This window comes from Elephantulus edwardii, unplaced genomic scaffold, assembly GCF_000299155.1.
Source record: "Elephantulus edwardii isolate Elephantulus edwardi_28Jun2011 unplaced genomic scaffold, EleEdw1.0 scaffold00013, whole genome shotgun sequence".
NCBI classification, from domain to species: Eukaryota; Metazoa; Chordata; class Mammalia; order Macroscelidea; family Macroscelididae; genus Elephantulus; species Elephantulus edwardii.
This window is the reverse complement of record NW_006399763.1, coordinates 21,087,314-21,100,974: the sequence shown is the minus strand read 5'-3', so window position 1 is coordinate 21,100,974 and position 13,661 is coordinate 21,087,314. Positions and strand designations below refer to the sequence as shown.

General features: G+C 34.9%; 1 protein-coding gene across 1 annotated transcript in view; it reads left to right on the top strand.

Moving 5' to 3' along the window:
- UFL1 (UFM1-specific ligase 1) overlaps positions 1 to 13,661 on the top strand; it is a 51,076-nt gene that overhangs the window by 28,324 nt on the left and 9,091 nt on the right. The window contains exons 12-17 of the mRNA XM_006881204.1: positions 5,682 to 5,804; positions 7,817 to 7,934; positions 10,621 to 10,784; positions 10,863 to 10,993; positions 12,132 to 12,212; positions 12,540 to 12,625. Coding sequence (XP_006881266.1) covers positions 5,682 to 5,804; positions 7,817 to 7,934; positions 10,621 to 10,784; positions 10,863 to 10,993; positions 12,132 to 12,212; positions 12,540 to 12,625 — 703 coding nt within the window. The remainder of the gene's footprint in view (positions 1 to 5,681; positions 5,805 to 7,816; positions 7,935 to 10,620; positions 10,785 to 10,862; positions 10,994 to 12,131; positions 12,213 to 12,539; positions 12,626 to 13,661) is intronic.

Here is a 13,661-nt window from a genome sequence, read left to right as displayed (position 1 = left end):
AACTTTAATTATTTAAAATGTAAATGTTAGGTGTGTACTTACTCTGTGCTTTCTGTTGTGAAATTAATAGCATGGTTTTGCCCATTTTCTGTTATTCTCAACCTCTACTTTCCAGTTCAGTAGCCTTTCTGAGCTTTAAAATTGCCAAGTTCTTGTTTACTTTAATGTGTTTGTACTAACTGTACCCTTTACCAGGAATGTCTTCCCTTAAACTTCCAATAGCTGGTCCCCTTTTGGTTATTTGGAGTTCGATTTACAGGTCATTGCTCACAGTCTCTTCCCTTGCGACCCAGAATAGTAACCATAGCCACTCTCTATAACATTATCTTGCTAGTTTTAGTATCATGATAATATGTTTATTGTTTAGAACTTAGTCCATCTCATTTATTGTTATATACATAGTACATACAGCACTAATTGACATATTTTAGGGGCTCTGTAAATATTGTTTTATACTGTCTGTTCAGAACTAACCCATAGCTGAACCTCCAGTGGGTTTTCAGAGACAGTAGGTTATACATGAAGAGATTACCTGTCTTTCTCTCATGGAGCATCAGGTGGATTTGAACCACACACCTTTGCATTGGTAGTCTAGTTCCTTACCTGTAAGCCACCAAGGAGTGGTTTAAAACATACAGATTGAATAGGTATAAAAAGATACAGCCTTAACACACACCTTTTCTGATTCTAAGCCAAGTTCTGCTAAAACAGGTTGTTCTGTTTGAACAACTGCTTCTTTTTCTAAGTTTCACATGAACACAATTAAGTGTTCTGTGATGCCCATTCTTCTCAATGTTATAATTTTATGGCCTACACAGTCAGAAGCCTTTGCATAGTCAATGCAACACAAGTAACATCATTTTGGTACTCTCTGATTTCTTCCAAGATCCATCTGACATCAGCAGTGATATCCCTCAGGCCATGAGAGAGGCCTCTGAATCTAGCTTGAATTTTTTGGCAGTTCTCTGTCAGTATACTATTCCAATTGTTTTTGAATAATCTTCAGCTAGATTTTACTTTCATGTGATATTAATAATATTATTCTGTAATTTTCATATTATTTTGGCTGCTCTTTTGTGGAAATGGGGACAAATGTGAGTTTGTGAGCCCAGGTAGCTGTTTTCTAGATTTCATAGCATAGACTAGTGAGTATATCCAGGGCTTCATCTGTTGGTTGAAACATGTCATTTGATATTCTATCAATTCCTTGGACCTTCTTTTTTGCCAGTATCTTCATCTCAACTTAGCCTTCTAACTTCATTACAATATTAAAGTTGCTTTTTTATCATATGCTACTTCTGAAATGGTTCAGTGTTGAAAGATCTTTTTTGGTATAGTGACTATGTTCCTTCTATCTTCTTTTGATATGTCCTACATCTTTCACGATTTTACGGTTAGGACCCTTCAGTATTGTTCCAGGTAGTACTGATAAGGGAGACTCCACTCTACAAGTTGGCTCCTAGTGTCTGATGGTGGCCATGTCTTGATGGTGGTCACATTAGGGAAGTTTTTTTGGGTCATGTTTGATGTGTATTACTGTTTTTCCTCCCAACAGCGGGTGTCAGTTGAACTGTTGACCAGGGGTAGAAGCCTGCTTAAGGGTGCATCTTTAAAATGCCATAGTGAGAGGCTGAGTCTGTTGACCGGCTTGGAGACTCCACTCTACGAGTTGGCTCCTAGCATCTGACGGTGGTCACTTCTTGATAGTTGTCATGTAAGGGAAGTTCTGGGGTCATGTTTGTGTATGTTACTGTTTCCCCCCCCCCCCAAAAGTGGGTGTCACTTGAACTGTTGACCAGCAATGGAGGCCTACTTAAGGATGTGCTTTAACATCCTGTAGGGCCGTTGAGCCAAATAGATTAACTTTAGAATGATTATTCTTTAGGTGATACAGCAATCATTTGTCTATTTGCTGTCCTGAATAACTTGGAGTTGCTGTGATGCTGAACACTGTTCCGTAGTCATGTCAAATACCATAATGGTTACCTGTCATGTACAATGTTTGGAGGAGCTTCCAGATTGATTCAGGTTGGGAAGCAGGAGTGGCATCCACTTCCTAAACTAGATGCCTCTGGAAACTCTATAAACTCTGTAAACATACAGACATGACATTAAATATAGAATAGAGTTCTGGTCTTTCGTACAAGGGTCTCTATGAGTCTTACTCGACTTGATGACACTTAGACCACTGCTAAATGAGACGAGTGTTGTTATATTTGGAGGAACATTCTTCCACTTTGTACATCACTCTTTGTCAATGTGCTGTATGAGGTAACCTGGGTTTACTGTGATGCTGAACCTTGTGCCATTGGAGTATCAAATACCATAATGGTTTCTCACTGTGAACAGTATTTGTAAAACAATACTACCAGTTGTAAAACAGGTTTGGAAGCAGGAGTGGCATCCACTTCCTAAACCACATACTTCTGGAAACTCTATGAACTTGGAGAAATGATGTTAGTATGGAAAGGCATTAGGTCTTTTGTTCAGAGTCGCTGTGAGTTGTGCTCGACTCGATGACAGTCAACAAAACACAACTAGTAAACTAGTAACTTGCATTTCTCCGTCCTTTTCCAATAGAAGCAATGTCATTAGTGTTACATAACAGTTAAATTGCTTAGTACATGCCATTAATAAATAAAGTTACATTGGCATGCAGTTCAAATCCACCACTCAGGAAGATGATAAACAGTCTCCTTCCGTGTAGTTTATTGCCTCTGAAAACTTGCTGGAGGATCAGTAATGAGTCAATTCCAACTCAACAGTGCATACCAACAGTAACATATTGGACTATTATTAAAAAAATGTATTTGAATTTTATAAATAAATTAGTAGAAAATTTAAAAAAAAAAACAACAAAACACTTTTTAGTTGCTGTAATAATTTTCCTATTTCACCATTTTTGCCAAACTTTGTATTTTGATATTCTCCCTAATTAGTCTGGGAAAACAATAGTTTATAAAAAATATTACAATAAATCACAGTAATGCATATAGCAATATAACTTATTATTACTTATCAATTAATTGTTGTTATTGTTGTGTGCCATCGAGTCGCTTGAGACTCATAGCAACCCTATGTACAAAAGCTCTAAACTCTGTTCTATCCTGTGCCAACCCAGCCATCTCAAACTCATTCATTCCCACCACTCCACTCACAGAATCGATCCATCACATCAAAGGTCTTCCTCTCCTGTGCTGCCCATCCACTCTGCCAAACACAATGTCCCTCTCCAAGGACCAGTCCCTCCTTGCAGCATGCCCAAAGTATGTCAGACGAAGCTTCAGAATCCTTGACTCCAAAGAGCCTTCCATCTTCACCCTCTCCAGGGCAAACATGTTTGTTCTAGCCATGGTATATTCAACACTCTTCTCCAGCACCACAGCTCAAAGGCATCAATTCTCTTTCTATCATCCCTATTCACTGTCCAACTCTCTGATGCATAGCACATAATTGCAAAGACTATAACCTGCATCAGGCGCACCTTAGTCTCCAGCCTGATGTCATTGCTCTTCACTACTCTTGATATGTCCCTCACAGCTGACTTTCCCAATGCAATTCATCTCTTGATTTCCTGGCTGCTGTTATCAAGAGTGTTGACTGTAGAGCCAAGTAAACTAAAACTGTTAACTATCTCAATCTCTTCACCATCCATACTGATGCTGCCAATTGGCCCAGTGGTGAGAATCTTTGCTTTCTTGATGTTGAGCTTCAATCCATATAGGAGGCTGCAATCCTTGACCTTCTGTAGCAAGCGCTTCAGGTCCTCCTCAGTTTCAGCAAGCAGGGTTGTGTTATCTGCATAATGCAGGTTGTTTATGACTCTTCCACCAATCCTGATGCCACATTCCTCTTCCTAGAGCCCAGCGTCTTGGATGATCTGTTCTGCATACAGATTGAAAAGGTATGGAGACAGAATACATTCCTGACGGACCCTCTTCTTGATTTTAAACCATGGACTGTCTCCTTGCTCTGTTCTGATGACTGTATCTTGGTTCAAGCATAGGTTTCGCATTAACATAATCAAGTGTTCTGGGATTCCCATTCTTCTCAGAAAAGCCTTTGCATAGTCGATGAAGCACAGATAGACATTCCTCTGGTATTCCCTGCTTTCTGCCAAGATCCATTTAACATTAGCTATAATATCCCTAGTACCACAAGCTCTTCTAAATCCAGCCTGCACATATGGCAGTTCTCTGTTGACATATTGCTCCATATGTTTTTGGATCATTTTCAGCAGAATCTTGCTTGCATGTGATATCAAAGATACTCGATAATTTGCACATTCTGTTGGGTCACCTTTCTTTGGAATGGGAACAAATATCGATCTTTTCCAGTCAGCCAGCCAGCTGGCTGTCCTCCAGATTTCTTGGCACTACTTAGCACATCCGGAGCAGTGTCTACTTGTTGAAATATGTTGATTGGTATGCCATCATCTCCTGGAGCCTTGTTTTTTGCCAGTTCCTTCAGAGCAATTTGAACTTCCTCCTATAAATTCACCTTAATTGGTTGGTTTTGCCTGTGTTCATTATAACTAGTCAATGTTATTTCTTAAAAAAGTGAAAGATTATTTGGTATTTTGTTCTCAATGATGGTGCTGTTATATGAATTTAATTATTGTGTGTGGAATGATAGCAAATATGAAAAATTTCCCCCATAGGAAATTTATTCTCAAATTTAAAGCCACTTTTACTTTAGATTTATACTTTTGAAGACTACTTTTTTACTCATAAAAGGGGAAGAAAATAGACTATTTAAATATATATTTAAGTCTGAAGTGATGAAATCTTAAAAAAATCTAATTAGAATTTAGAAAATGAACAATGACTATGTTGAAAATACAATCTTGTGAAGAAATTGTGTCAGTATTTTATAATGTTTTAATCTTAGATAGCCTTTGTTTTTGTAGACTAAATAGTTTAAAGGTCTTTTTTAATGTAAGTATGTAAAACAGGTAAATATCTTAGAAACTTTTTAAGCTTTTATTTATAGTATTTAAGTTTGTTTCATAAATTAAATCTTTCTGAACTTTATATTGTTGCCAGTAGATAATTTATAATGATATACTTAAGAAATATGTTGTTCAGATTTAGTGTATGTTTTGTCAAGTATTAACTCTAGTGATAATAACTTTAATGTTTGTATTATGTCTTTATTCATTGATGTCAAGACTGTCATAACCTCTTAACTAGAGGTCAGTCAAGATATCTCCCGTAAATGTGGACAATCTTTCAAGCTAGAGGCACAAAGAAGTATTAAGTTGGTGAAATATCTTATTACAGGAACATATTAATTTGGCTTCGATAGCAGAGATGGTAAAAAGAAGGAACATTTCTTTTAGGGAAGATAGAAGAATAGGTTAAATAATGTGAAAGAATAGATCAACCAAAAAAGAGCCAGGCAAAGCTACAGAAAAGAGGTGAAATTAGTGGAAGGAGAATGCATTTAGTATGGGGAGACTAAGTATATTTCATAAATTCAACAAATTTTCTGTTTATTTATTGATTCCTTCCCCCTAATTGGTTGTATTTACTAAAATTTTATTTATCAGAGAAACCGTTTTCAAGAGGCTAAAAATTCATTTTGCCTTTTAAACTCTAAGATTAATTAAGACAGTATCGTGTCTTTGTTTTCTAAAAAATGGTAATTTGCTAAAGACTGAATAACATCGTTTTTACCAGAGGGCAGTGGAAGTGTGAGAGGAGGTGGTGGTAGCAATGCCAGAGAGTACAAGATAAAAAAGACTAAGAAGAAAGGAAGAAAGGACGATGATAGTGATGATGAGTCTCAGTCATCTCACCCTGGTTTGTAGTTTTATTTTACTCTTCCTTTGTGTTTATGACTTTTTAAAATTTGTTTTCTGAAGATTAATATAATTTTGCTTTTCTTTTTAACTGTCCTTAAATAGAAATCTCTGGTAACATACTCTATAGCTGGTTGCACTGCTAACCCAGAAACCTCATGTCTACATGCTGTTTAAATCTACTGGCTGGTCTTTAAGAGAAAGATAGACAATCTCTTCCTGTTGACTATGAGTCAGAATCTACTTGATGTTTGTGAATTTGAGTCAAAATCGGTAAAAATACATACTGTTCTTTTTGTATAGAAAACAAAGAAAAGGAGTCTTTACGGGAAAGACTTGCTCTATCATTTAATAGGAATAAGACTACAGAAGCCTAGTCCATAAGGAATTGTGCTGCTAACCCAAAGTGTATGCTTCTCTGACAATTCAAACCTACCTCCAAGGAAGAAAGATGAGTAGTCCCCTCCCTTTTGATTTTAGCCCCTGAAACCTAGTGGAGGGTCAGTTATGGATCTATTCCAAATTGACATCAGTGAATTAGTGAGAATTGGTATGGTTTTTGAGAATCTTTATTTGTGTTGTGGTTAAAACAATCAATCCTAACGAAAAGGTTGGTGGTTCAAGCTCACTTTTCCTTCTGCAGGAGAAAGATGTGGTGATCTGATTCTATAAGATTTACATCCTTGGAAACCCTGTAGAGTTCTTGTGGGTGAGAATTGCCTTAAAGGCATTAGGTTTGGTTTTAGTATACAGTTTTTAACTTTTGATTGATCAATGAATTTCCAATTCCCCAAATATACTTAGGGATGAAGTGAAAGAACATTTAATAAGAAAGTTCTCTATCATCTCTATTTTAAAATTTTTGTTGAGTAAGTCATGTGAAAGCTTCACTTTGTGCATATATTATGAAGAGAGGCTGTAAATATTGTAAAACTATTCTACCCCCCACCACCAAAAAAAGATTTCTCAGTGCTGTTGAAAAAGAGTTATATTGTAAACTCTCAAATTGGGGATGAAATTGAGTTTTCAGTTAACGTACGGGACCAACTTAGTGTGAAAGACTACTCGAAAGAAATATAATTTAACAACTTGTAAAATGCATGCAAGAAGCAAACAGGGAAATTCCTAGACTATTTGATGTGGAAGATCAAGAAAGAAAGCACTCAACAAAAGGAAGTCTAGTTCTTTTCTACCTTTTCTTAAGCTGTGAGCTTAAGTTCTTTAATCTTCGCGCATAGTGAAATTTTATATTAAACTCTTTTTATTTCTGAGGTTTAGCTTTTAGGACCAGTAACCTAATTTAGCTGGAACTAATCACTTTTATGCCATTGGAGTCTCTAGTAGAAATATTGTTAGTTTTATCTGCACTTACACTTTTCCAGGTAAGTACTTAAGTCTATCACTGTCACAATTCATGCTTATTTCCATTACCACAAATTCTTGTAATTGAATGAATTTTGGAAGAATAAAATAGACTCTTGGTATAAATTTTGAGATTTTTGTTTGTTTGTTTAAATCTGTGCTTTCCCAATAAGGAGACAAGATTTAACTTAAGTTCTGTTGGGGTTGTAGTTTACGTGGATATTCCTGAGGATCTTAGGTAGGTGGTAAGACTGATTTCATTTTTAATAAACACTTATTTTTATAAAGAAGACAGTTTTACCAAGTAGCCTTTGTTTAAGATAAATTATTCATTTAGAAAAGATTTCCAACTATTTCTATTATCTCAGTAAATGAAAGGAAAAAGGTATGTTTTATTTTTTTTATTGTCTCATAGAAAGCAGTCATTTTAAGTGAATTTAGAAAAGCATCCTCAAAATAATTACCATTGTATTCTCAGTCTAAACTTTCTCATTATTATTATTATTTTCACATTGGCAGTTTTATTGACAAAAAAAAAAGTACTATCAGAGTCTTAAAGAAGGCAACAAATGAAATTCTGTCAGGTTAAATATGTTAGTTGGGCCTTACTTGGGACTGTTCCTTCTTTCACATTGCTTGTATCTGTTACAGGAAAGAAGAAGCCAGAGATCACTTTTATGTTCCAGGATGAAGTTGAAGATTTTTTAAGAAAACGCATACAAGATGCCCCTGAAGAGTTTCTTTCTGAACTTGCTGAATACTTAATAAAGCAAGTATTATCTTTTCTGTTTTGTGCTAGAAATTTAGAGGGATGTTCAATAAATTATAACAAGATTATCGAAAATATTTATTTTTCAGTGTTTTCAAAGTTTTGAATTTAACCTAGCAGGTAAGATTCCAGATTGTGTTTAACTACAGCAGTAATTCAGCAAACATTTGTGAAGTGTTTTGGACAAGACAGCATGGGGGGGGAAATGACAAGAACTTGCAAATGTTCTTGTTTTGCAGCCAGCACTATTCACTGACTATCTACCATAACATGAGAGACTTTTAAAAAGGAACAAATGACTGTGCTGTATCAATTTAATAAACACTCTTTACTTTTGTAAACAGGTATCGTTAGATGCTATCAAATCATTTTTGACTTGGCGACCCTGTGTAACAGAGTAAAACTGCCTTATAGTATTTTCTTGGTGGTAGTCCTTACGGAAGAGGATTGCCAGACCTGTCACCCTAGGAGCAACTGATTGGGTTTGATACTACATTGAGGGAGAAAATAAAAGTTCCAAACCAACTTCAAACACAATACAGTTGGACATCTATAGTTTATAAATGAGCCAAGTTATTTATTTTATATGAAAATAAATTAAATTGTATATAACTCAACTGTTACTAAATTAGTTGTTGTCAAGCTGGTCCCAATCAGTAAACTTCCCTAAATGTAATTCAGGAGCCCAGTGCATCTGTTTAGGAAAACAGGTTTTGTTATGATAATTTTTTTTTTTAATTTAAGTGACTATTCTTTGTGTGTGGATATATTACAGAGCCTTATTTTTCATATGTGGAAACAATTGCAATAGTCATTTCATGATTGAAAGTATTAATTTTAAAATATGTATTTTGCCTTTTACTACTTTAAAGTTGAAAATTAAATTATTCTATTTAAAGATGAACAAATTTATAGTGTCCTGTTCTCAATCTACTGTAGGTATTTAGGGTTTTGTTTTGTTTTTTATTTTGGTATTCTCCAAATATTTTTTGTTTTGCCTGTTTAGTTATGGTTTTATTTTTTATTATAATGAAAGGTTACAGAGACTTTAGTCCATTGAATCATTTTTTGCACACTTTCCTCCCTGCACACCCTTCTCCCCAGTTCGCTTTTCTCTTTGAAAAGTAAAAAAAAAAATTCTTTCATTGTTATATAGTGTCTCCTCTGCCCCAGTCCGCTCCACTGTGTAGCTTTTATTCTGGACTCTTGTCATGACAATAATACCTAATTATATATTCCTCCTAAACAGTATTCTCCCTCATCTGTTTCAATGCTGTATGCATTATTTATCCCCTCTTATTTCCCACCAACTCTGATGTCAGACCCACTTTACAACAGTGGTACTATGCAAGTGGCACTTCCATCTTTTTCTCTAATGAAGTTTATAGTTCTTGGTTTTATGCCTAGGTCCTTAATCCACTTCGACTTTGTTTTTGTGTATGGAATGAGGTGTGGATCTTGCTTGAGTTTTCTGCAAATAGTTTTCCAATTTTGCCAATACCATTTGCTAAAAAGGCTGTAGTTTCCCCACTTAACTGATTTTATTCCCTTGTCAAAAATCAGTTGACTACAAGTAGATGGGCTGATTTCTGGGTTTTCAATTCTATTCCATTGATTTATGTGTCTGTCATTGTACCAGTACTGTCTTGACCACCACAGCAGTGTTGTAGGATTTGAAATCAGGGAGTGAGATGCCACCTACCGTGTTTCTCTTTTTAAGGAGTGCTTTGCCTATTTGGGCTCTCTTTCAGTTCCAAATGAAATTGGAGATTGCCTTTTCCATCTCATTGAAAAATGGATTTGGTATTTGTTTTGGGATTGCATTGAACGTGTAACTTGCTTTTGGTAGTATTGTCATTTTCACAGTATTGCATCTTCCTGTATCCATGAGCAAGGTATATTCTTTCATTTCTCCAGTTCTCTTTTTGGTTTTTGTAGTAATATTTTGTATTTTTCTTTGAATAGATCCTTTGTGCTTCTGGTTAGATTTATTCCCAAGTACTTAATCTTGTGATTAGCTATTCTGAAGGGCATTGTTTTTCTTATCTCCAGCTCTGTATTTTCTTTGTCACTGTAGAAAAAATCCAATTGATTTTTCTATGTTAATCTTGTATTCTGCCACCAGCTGTTTTCTTGCTCAGTCTTTAGGGTTTTCGAAGTATACTATCATATCATTGCATATAGAGATAATTTTATCTTCTCCTTGCCAATTTGGATACCTTTTATTTTCTTCTCTTATCTTACTGCTATTGCTAAGACTTCCAATATAATATTGAATAGGAGAGGTGATAATGGGCATCCTTGCCTAGTTCCTGTTCTCAAAGGGAATGCCTTTAATCGCTCTCCATTGAGAACAATGTTGGCTCTCCGGTTTGCTTTTTACTATTTTGAAGAAATTTCCCTCTAATCCTTCCAAATTACTTTTTAAAGAACCTATTTTGTAGAATTTTTCTTTTTCTAATTGACTTCAGTGCATTAACTTTGGATACTTTAAAACCTAAAAAAATAATCTACTATTTATCTTATAACTTGAAATTAGTGAATAAATTATCTTTGACATTTCTAAATTATTATTATTTGTTTAAAAAGTAGAAAACTTTTCTTAAGTCTTATTTTCATAGAAAGCTTTCTGACCAACATATACACCAACATGTTCTAGTAAACAATCTATTTTTCTTGTTCACAGGCCTCTTAATAAAATGTATCTGGAGGTGGTACGTTCAGTATTCTTGTCTTCAAGTTCTGCTGTTGGAACTGGTAGAAAACGCACAATCAAGGATTTGCAAGAAGAGGTTTCAAACCTATACAATAATATTCGATTATTTGAAAAAGGGATGAAATTTTTTGCAGGTATACCTACTACAGTTATTCACTCATACGCATCATTCTTTTACAGCTTATTTTTAATAAAATGCTTTTGTTTTACAGATGATACACAGGCTGCTCTTACTAAACATTTACTGAAGACAGTTTGTACAGATATCACTAACCTCATTTTCAACTTCTTAGCTTCGGATTTAATGATGTCAGTAGATGATCCTGCAACCATTACAAATGAAGTATGTTAATGACTGTTTTTATGTGTGTGACTCTTGATGTGATACGTTTATACTAGTGCAAAAGGAAAATAAAACAAAAGCATTTGAAGGGAAGAATAGTTATTTTTATTTCACTTCTGTTTACTTCAAATGCCAGCAGAATTCAAATGCCAGCAGAATTGGTAATATAAACCAGTTTATTAAAATGATATTAATTAATTATTTGGGAGTAAACAGTGTTATTTTCTTCATAATTATGTTATAGATACTCTTTTTCTTGCTGAAGTGTAGGTCTTTTAACATTCTGGCCAACTTTCTTAACTTTATGGTCATTTTTGTGCTATAATATCATCCATGTCTCATTCTTTTATATTCTAATCTCACTGAGTTCAGAACTCCTCTCTTTCCTTTTTATAATATAACTAGAACTATCATTTCTAGTGGCTTAAAGGAGAAAGTGCGTGCTATGACCTTAAAGTGACTTTGATTAGTCTTTCTCCTCATCCTTCTTAATCTTTTACGTCCTTTGAAATTTGAGGATAGAGAAAAAATACGGGCAGCAAAAGTATCTTCATAGAACTGCCTATATATCATTCATTGCCTTCAAAGCCTGATCAGTCAAGTCAGATAAGCTAATGTATGGAACGTCTACTTAAATGGTGGTTCTGTAAGATACTCCACTACAATAGAAAAAAGAAGGAGCTTTGATGACTTAGTGGGTAAGAGATTGTGCCGTCAACTCAAGAGACAGGCAGTTCAAATCCACTAGATTCTCCACAGGAAAAAGATGCGTTTTCTCCTCCTGTGTGATTTACATTCTCTGAAAACCTGCTAGACAGTCAGCTGTCGGTTGATTTTGACTCATGGACAGTGACTTGTTGTTAATAGAAAAGACAACATAGCTTTTTATCTCAAATACCGTACTTTCTATAAGGTCAGTGGTGCTTTAAGTATCATCTATTATTAGAGCAGGATGGAAGAATAAAGGTGAATCTGATCTCTCTGCTAACTTGACTATCGGCTAGCTCACAACTTATTTCTAGCATATTATTTCTAGTTTGAAGTGTAAAATCCAAGAACAATAAATACACTTATTTTATTTGATCTTGTGTCCATTACATATGAAAAGCACAGTGCCAAAAAATATTTTCTCCTACAGATGAGAAAAAAGATTTTAAGTAAATTATCAGAAGAAACCAAAGTATCTCTCACAAAACTTCATAATTCTCTGAATGAAAAGGTAAGGAAAGTTTATTTCTCTTTAGATATCAGACTTAGGGATTTGTGTTATAAAATCTTTAAGTAGATTTTTTTCAGGATGATTGTAAACCAAATCTAGTATTGTGTATTCAGATGACTATTTAGGAGGCAAAGGGATACCAAGCTAGTCCTGTCTTTTAGTTCTAAATCATGATACCTAATCTAATGACAAAGTAACCCTTAAAAGGGAATTAAAACACAGAGAGAGAGAGAGAGAGAGAGAGAAACCATCAAAATCTTTAAAACATCCATGTTTCTTGGGACCTAATATAAGAAAAGTAAATTATGATATTAAATATCCTTTCAGAGCATAGAAGACTTTCTTTCTTGTCTGGATTCTGCAACAGAAGCTTGTGATGTTATGGTGAAAAGGGGAGACAAAAAAAGAGAAAGGTAACATCATTCTATTATTAATTGTTGTAGAATTAATTCCAACTCATGATGACCCATATGGCAAAGTAGAAATATTCTATATGGTTTTCCGGACTGTGACTTTTCAGAAATAGATCACCAGGTCTATCTACGGAGATACCTTTAAGTGAGTTCATACTATCAGCCTTTTTTACTAAAATCAAAACAATTAATGTTTGTGCCAACCAGGAGAACCTCCTGAATTAATCTATATTATTAAGTAAATGTGTGGCATTTAATATATGAAATTTTAAATTGACAGTCTCAATTTTGTATGAAGAAGTGTTGTTTCCAAATGGCTATAGACCTTCAAGAATACTCAGAGTTTCCATATACTTAGTTATAATTTCTGACTCATTTTATCAGGGTACCAGGCCACCATAATCTTTGAGTTAAATGAATCCAGGAACATTTCATTTGCATTGAGACCTTCCCTCCTACATTGTTTTGTTATTAGGTGTCAACCCATCAGCAATTACTCACAGCAGCCCTATATATAAATAACAGATCTGCATTTCACCCTATCCTTTATTATTCTCTTTATTTCAGATATGCTTGAGCCCATTGTTACAATTACTGTGTCAATCCATCTTGTTGAGGATTTTCCCCTCTTTCACTGACCCTTCTTCATCTCTTCCAGCATGATGTCTCTTTTTCAAGGATGAGCCCCTCCTGACAACATGCCCAAATTATATGAGTTGAAATTTCACCATCTTTGTCTCTAAGTAGCTCCCTGTTTGTATTTCCTCCTGGATTATTTGTTCTTTTAGTGGTTCATGGGGTATTCAGTATTGTTCTGCACTGTCACACTTCAAAGCATCGGTTCTTCTGTCATTCTGATTCCATGCCAAACTTTCAGATGCACATGAAGCAATTGAAAAGGCCATGACTTGGTTCAGGTGCACCTTAGTCCTTAAGCTGATATCTTTGCTCTTTAGTAATTTGGAGAGGTCCTTGACAACAGAGTTCTATAGTGCAACACGTCTTTTGATTCTTTAAAAATAAATTTTGATTTTAT